At 53.8% G+C, this 7,067-nt stretch overlaps 2 protein-coding genes across 2 annotated transcripts; one reads left to right on the top strand and one right to left on the bottom strand.

Moving 5' to 3' along the window:
• Window positions 1-840: 840 nt before the first annotated feature.
• On the bottom strand, window positions 841-2,661 carry GUITHDRAFT_148587 (hypothetical protein; the record flags this gene model as incomplete). The annotated part of the gene is made up of 7 exons (XM_005819432.1): window positions 841-903; window positions 927-987; window positions 1,287-1,381; window positions 1,504-1,536; window positions 1,619-1,687; window positions 1,787-1,841; window positions 2,507-2,661. 7 exons carry the CDS (start codon window positions 2,659-2,661, stop codon window positions 841-843), a joined length of 531 nt encoding a protein of 176 aa, XP_005819489.1.
• A 1,456-nt stretch (window positions 2,662-4,117) lies between these two features.
• On the top strand, window positions 4,118-6,147 carry GUITHDRAFT_148586 (hypothetical protein; the record flags this gene model as incomplete). Its single annotated transcript, XM_005819431.1, has 14 exons — window positions 4,118-4,262; window positions 4,310-4,374; window positions 4,422-4,496; window positions 4,548-4,634; window positions 4,690-4,748; window positions 4,795-4,854; window positions 4,903-4,974; window positions 5,022-5,213; window positions 5,261-5,303; window positions 5,352-5,393; window positions 5,444-5,539; window positions 5,588-5,622; window positions 5,857-5,893; window positions 6,094-6,147. The coding sequence occupies 14 exons, from the start codon at window positions 4,118-4,120 to the stop codon at window positions 6,145-6,147; spliced, it is 1,062 nt and encodes a 353-aa protein (XP_005819488.1).
• Window positions 6,148-7,067: the final 920 nt, after the last annotated feature.

Below are 7,067 nucleotides of genomic sequence, written 5' to 3'. Positions count from 1 at the left end.
AAAAGAAGAAGAAAAAGACAATGAAATTATGCATGAATCTTAGTAAAATATCTAAAACATCTAAACCTCCTTCTCCTCCTCCTCCTCCTCCTCCTCCTCTCTTCTTCCTCCTCTCCTGCTGCCCTTGGCTTCTGCTGTCATCTCGACCACAAGGGGCGTGGAAGGAGCGCGTCCTTGCCGATGTTGCAGGACATCCAAGGAGGGTTGCGAGGAGTTGAGTCGAAGTTGAAGAAGCTGAAGAAAACAGCAAGTGAGCATCGAACGAGAATGATGGAGGAGGAGGTAGAGGAGAAGGTTGTAGAGTGGAGGAGGAGGAGGAGGTAGGAGGAGATAGGAGGAGGAGGTAGGAAGAGGTAGAGGAGATGGTACGATGATGATGATGATGATGATGATGATGATGAGGAGGAGGAGGAGGATGAGGAGGCGAGGAGGAGGCGAGGAGAAGGAGGGCGGGGGGTGGATGGAGGAGCAGGAAGTCGTTTCTGACCTTGTAAACTGAGGATCATGCAAGTGGTTGAGCAAGAGGCTTCGCTTCCTGGTGGATCTCTTCTCCTTGGGCGTCTTGTTGCCGACATGTCAGGGCAGGGAGAACGACGAGAGGAGGAGGAGAATGAGGAGGAGGCGCCGAGGAGGATGAGGAGAAGGCGAGGAAGAGAATGAGGAGGAGGCAAGGAGGAGGAGGAGGAGGAGGAGGAGGAGGAGGAGGAGGAGGAGCGAGGAGCGAGGAAGAAGAAGAAAGGAAACCTTCAGGAGCATGACATTATTCGGGACAAGTGAAGTTATTGCCACATTCCTCTTTGATTCAGTTTCCAACACCTGGAAAAAATGTGAAGTCACAACTTATTTCTGAAATGAAGAGCACATCGCATATCTTACATATACCACACCTCCGATGGCTAACATCTAACACACATCTCATATCTTACATGAACATTTCCAGCTCCATCTGCGATGATCTCGTATGTCGCAGCTCGATGTAATGGGGACCTGATACATTTCATCAAAACAAGCTCACCGTCTCCTCCCCTCTATCTCTCCTCCTCCTCCTCCTCCTCCTCCTCCTCCTCCTCAATCTCACGTCTCTCCGTCCTCTCCCCCCCTCCTTCTCTTCACTCCTTTTCCTCTCTTCCTTCTGTTTCTCCTCAACGCAACTTCTCTCGTATCTCCTCTCCTCTCCTCTCCTCTCCTCTCCTCTCCTCTCCTCTCCTCTCCTCTCCTCTCCTCTCCTCTCCTCTCCTCTCCTCTCCCCTCCTCTACCCTCCCCTCCTCTCCTCTAATAATCTCACGTGCTCCCCGACGACCGCGACGACAAGGCTCGTTCCGACCTCTCGCTCTGCAGCGTGAGGGTATCGGAGAGGAAGCGATGACTGAACTGCGAGCTCTGACGCCATCGGGTCAGACGGCACTACCGCTCTCCCTCCTCCTCTCACCCCAGCCACCGCTGCTCAGCGTCGGATGATACGGCAACAACGTCAGCAGCGTCCCAGCAGCGCCAGAGCTCACATTTGCCTCTTGACGATGGGGACTTGAGCATGTCTGGGGGAGACGAGGAGGTCAGAGGCAAGAGGAGAGGAGTTGGGTGGTTGTTACCGCTCCTGAAGGATCCATTCACTGGCACCTGGACCTTGTCCTTTCTCCCTGGCGTCTGCGAGAGAAGCTTTTGAAGCTGGTTCCTGGTGACGACGGACTGAGGGGACGTCATTGTCAACCACCAAGACGAAGAGGGAGGAAGAAGCAGGTATCTCAGTGACGAGGAGAGAGGAAGAAGCAGGTATCTCAGACTCACTTCTCTTCGAAGTTTCTGCACTTTGCGATTTTCGAGGTAACTCTTCAGCTCTTGCCTGCAGACAGCAAACTCAGCAGGCACAGGGAGGAGGAAGGGAGTTGCCTGTAGAGCTTCTTCTCGTCGAGATTGAGCTCTTCCATCGCTCTCTCCAGCTCTGAGTTCAGGAAGCGAGTGTGCAAGTCCCGTCGCATCCTCAGCAGTTTCTGCCCTCTCTGTGAAATCCTTCTCCTCTCCCCCTCCCTCCTTCTCTCAACAAAATCCTTTCCTCCCTCTCCCTCCCTCCTCCCCCTATCCTCCTTCTTCTTCGTTTCCGTCTCATACCCCTCCCCGTCTACCTTCACTCTCTCTCCCCCTCTCCTTGTCCTTGTCCTCCTCCTCAACCCCTTCCTTCTCCCTCTTGAACTCGCCACAACTTCTCCTCCAGCACCTTACGACCGGAGGGTCCGACGAGCTTGGAGCTTGCCTTGTCGTCTCGCAAGGCCCAGCGCAGTATCTCCATGTCTCGTTTCTCGTTCTCCAGGTTAGCTTGCTTCAGTTCCTCTGGCGAGCACGTTCAGATATGGCGACAGAACCATCACAAGTTACGGTAGAGAATCTGCTTCTGCTCCTCCATGTTGTTTCTGCCAGGCCCCGTTATCTCCCGAGCTGTTCACCTGCCCCCACCCACCCTCCCTCTTCACCTCTTCCTCTCCTCGTCTACCCTGACCCTCCTCCTCTTACCTGCTCGAGCGAACCAAACTTTTCTTCACCTCGTAACCAATCGGCGGGTTTGAGATCATATGATCAAGGACATCTCTCTTTGAGCTACGTAGCTTCTGAAGCCTCATGATGGACTTGTCGAGACGCGCCTGCAGCTTCTCCTCCTCGGTCTTCATCCTTTTCCTGCGCTCTGAAAGATGGAACAGCCCCAGTCCCCCTGCTCTCTGAATGCCTCGTCGTCTTACTCCATCCTCTCCGTCTAATGCCAACCTTCAATACTTTGATGAGCTTCCTATCCCTCCCTCAGTGGTATCACTTTCCTGCTGCTGCTGCTGCTGTTGCTGCCGCCGCCGCCGCCCCACAAACTTTCAGCATCGTTCCGTTGACATTGGTAATGACTAATACGTTAAACAGTTTGTAACCGTCGTTACGGTGCCCGACAAGATTTTAAACCCCATGGGCTGTAGAATTTAGCAGGACCCTCTTATTATTAGTCAACTTTACAGGTAGAATGTACCCCCTGAATGAATGGTAACGAGGGGGTCATATGGCAGTTGGTGGGGTCATGTACGCCCCTTGCTCCTGTCTGTGGAAGGGGGTGGTCTTCGAGTGGTAAGGAGGGGTGGGGTCATTTAAGTGGGTGTAGATGGGTGGGGTAGGTAGTCATTGGTCCAAAAATAGTGAGGATTCAGGTATGACGACAGGGTGGGGGTGGGGAAGGCTATATCATGTTGGACCTGTACCCCTCCATTACCAACTATTTTCCCTTTCTTAACGGGGGTGGGGTAGTTGACCGGTGAGTAATCACTTTCAGTTTCAAAATCCCGTGGAGGGACCACCGTCTCCAACCACCCCACCCACCAAGTTGAGACCTCTACCCCTCCATGTTCAAAAGTAAAAATTCACCACCCAGTATTTAACCTTGAAGTACCCCACTCCATCCCTTGCAGATCTTCGACATAGTACCCGTACCCCCTCCTACGATATACTACCTGGTCAGAGCACACACCATCCCCTTCCTAGAGGTACCCCCCCTTGACCCCTTATCTTGAATACAAAATTCTCTTGTACCCCTTACTCACTCTGAATCCAGCATATTTATGGGTGGGTGGTCTCACACCCCTACCCCCCGGGATCTCCGCCCTACCGCGTCCTCTGCCCCTCCTCGCCGTCATGGCGACGACCTGTGTAGCGACGCGCTCCTAGGCTCCTTTACATCCCCAGCATGCGCTCACTTCTCCTCCTCCCTCCTCGTCCTCTCTATCCGTGAGTCTCTGACGCGTCGCCATCTCGATGTTGATGTTCTTCTAGTCTCCAACCATGCCTGGGTCCCTTCTCCGCCACATGAAGCATCACAGAAATGACCTGTCCTCCTCTGGTCCTGGTCTTGCGGATCTTCCTTGAATGAGAATTCCTATTCACACATGTTAGGATGATTTGAGGATTCACTGGAATGATGTATGATCTCCTTCAGCTGCTGATTGGCTGATCTCTGAACACGGTTGTGTCTCGCAATTGATGATTTGCCTTTCTTTGCTGTTTTACCTGCGTTAGTATGCCTAGTGCCGATTGCAGCCTCTTATCAATTTCGATTTGGAGTTTTGTTGGTTTTTGCATGAGTCCACACCGAGGATGATTACCACTGACATCTTCAACCTCAACGATTGCTTCGAAACTGATGACGGATCTGCAGTGATCGCAATGAGCAACTACGGTATGAACAGCCGATCTGTCATAAGCACCAAGGACATGTTCAGTGGAGAATCCGGCGGTTCAGGTCATACAGCATCGTATCTCTTGTAGCCACACTCACTTTCCCAACAGTTCAGGCTGGTGTTGGTATCTTCTTCCAACAAGAGAACGATGGCAATGTCTACGTCAAGACCATTGTGCGTTGACATCAAGAAACCGGCCCGTCAGTTGATCAGAGCTGCAGGTCAGCGGTGGCGCGGCGGAGCGCGAAGGCACTGTGCAAGTCGGCGATGTTATCGTAGCCGTCGATGACCGCGAGGTACATTTTCTGGCAGGGTCAAGACAGACTTGGGACTTGACATACATGAAGGTCGTTGGCGAGCCCCTGGCAGTCCTGAGGAATCTCATCCTCGGACAACAAGGCACCACGGTCAAGCTGACCTTCCAGCGGAGAGAGGTTGTAGCCCCTCCAGGTTCCCGGGAGCTGAGAAACTGAGCGGCTGACTGAGCAGGGATCCCACGTGGAGACTTACGACTGCAAGCTCATGAGAGGCACTGCCGAATACTTCCAGTGAGCTCTGGCGGGGATGGGAGAGGAGCAGCTCACCTTGCCGTAGGTCGTTGACTGCTTCTCGGTCCATGGAAGATGAGATCGATCAGCTGAGGCTTCAGTTGAGGTCTCCATCGCAGTCTCGGCTCGCGCTCTCTTATACATGTGACCACAGGCAAGCCCTAGCGCACTGCTCTCAAGACAGAGATGAGCTCGACCGCCTCCGCAAGATTTTGCAGCAAGAGAGGTACTGGAGGGAAGAGGCTGTAGCTGTAAGTCACTTCGATGTCGTAGGGAATCAAGCCAACGCCGCGAACGTGAAATCGAGCAGATGCAGCAGAAGAACAGTGACGAGATCATGAAGCTCAACGAAGGCTTGCGCAAGGCAGAGCAGTCCAGGAGAGAGGCCGAGATCAAGTTGCATCCCTTGCAACAGCGTGAGAACGACCTTGCAGAAGAGCTGAGCAGGCAGAAGGAGAAGGAGAGGTAAGGACCTTGGGCGGACTGGCGGGAGCTCTCTGACGGAGCTACAGGCTCCGCAAGGAATACATCGAGGAACTGAAGAAGCGCCACGAAGTGCCGACACCAGACCTTTTCGCACCTCCTTGACTCTTGCTCTGTCAGGATGAAAAGAACCGCCTCGAGCAGCTCTACCTCAAGGAGCAGGTATCAGGCTCCTCTACGTGCGCCGGGGTCCAGAGCTGATGGTCGTCCAGGCAGGGCGTCGTGACGACCAAGTTGCCCGTCTGAGCGCAGAGGGGATGCTGTCGAAGGTGCAGGCGGAGCTTGTCAGGCTGAGGGACTTCGAGCAGGTTTGAAGGACCTGGTTGATGCTGAACCAGCATTGAATTTCAGTGCAGATGAGGAGAGAGCGGGAGGAGCAGTACCGACAGAGGTAGAGTCAGCTTGCTTGTGTTGCCTCCTCCTCAATTCCTCACTCTCTGCCTTCCCACTTTCCATGGAGAGCTTCATCGTGATCGCCATGGCAGGTTCGAGCAGGAGCAGGAGCGAATGAACGAGGCAGTCAGGGTAGAGGAGAACTTAAGGAACATGCTAAAGGACGTGGATCAGCGTATGAACAGGCAAGAGCTGCCCAGTTGTCCTCTTTCTCATCTCACAGCTGCTTCAGGTGGTACAGCGAGTACTTTGGCAGCCAGCCCTATCAGGTCTGCTGTGAACCTCATGCTGCTACCGTTCCTTTCTCGTCTTCATCTTCCCCCCTTTCTTTGTTGCTCTTCAGTTATTGCTTCCTCTCCGTTCGCTCTCATCTCCTCTCCTCCTCATTCATCCATCCCGTCCTTTGCCGTCCTTTCAGTTACCTCCAGCCCTTCCCTCTTGTCTTCGAGCTCGAGTGAGTGTCTCGTAGGCGCCTGCGGAGGAGCCCGCGGTCGAGACCGAGGATCAATTCTTCCTGGCATAGAGTGGGAGCGAGAGTAGCGGATGATGGAACACTGTTGATCTTAAACCTATATCTAACGGCTTGACGAGATTCTGTGCAGACTATGTCTTCCCACCCCTGCAATGTTTCGATCTCATCTACCACTCTGCTCTCGTCTTCGATTTCACAATCGTCGCCCTCCTCCTCCCTCTCAACCCTCCTCATGCCCTCCCATTCCCTCACCATTCACCTCTCCCTCTTCCCCTCACCCCATCCTTTTGCTGCTGGTGCTGCTGGTGCTGGTAATGGTGCTGGTGCTGGTGCTGGTGCTGGTGCTGGTGCTGGTGCTGGTGCTGGTGCTGGTGCTGGTGCTGGTGCTGCTGGTGCTGGTGCTGGTGCTGGTGCTGCTGGTGCTGGTGCTGGTGCTGGTGCTGCTGGTGCTGGTGCTGGTGCTGGTGCTGGTGCTGGTGCTGGTGCTGGTGCTGGTGCTGGTGCTGGTGCTGGTGCTGGTGCTGGTGCTGGTGGTGCTGGTGCTGCTGGTGCTGATGTTTCTCGCAGTGTAGCAGCTGCTAGTCGAGAGGTTCTGCAGATATCTGAGGGATCTGCAGGGTCTTTTCATCAGCTACTATCTTGGGTTGGAAAAAGGTGGGTGGTAATGGGAAATTGGACCGGTACTTTGAAGTAAGGGGTGGGATATAAGGCGAAATGCGCAAAATACTGGTGAGGGAGGAGAAGGAAGAGACGGGCAGAGAAGAGCATAGGAGAGGGAGAAGAGTAGAGGGAAAAAGAAGTGGAAGAGGAGGGAGAGAGGAGGAGAGAGGGAGGAAGGGGGATGGATATGATTCTTAACTTGTGTGTTTTGTTCAGTGTCTTCTCCTTTTCTCGTCTCTCCGACGCCTTCAATATCCTCCTCCTTCCTCCCTCGCTCCTGTTCGTCCTCTTGCTCCTCTCGTCCATGCTCG

The sequence above is a fragment of the Guillardia theta genome, assembly GCF_000315625.1.
Source record: "Guillardia theta CCMP2712 unplaced genomic scaffold GUITHscaffold_224, whole genome shotgun sequence".
In the NCBI taxonomy this organism is placed as follows: Eukaryota; class Cryptophyceae; order Pyrenomonadales; family Geminigeraceae; genus Guillardia; species Guillardia theta.
This window is presented reverse-complemented; position numbering and strand designations above follow the sequence as displayed.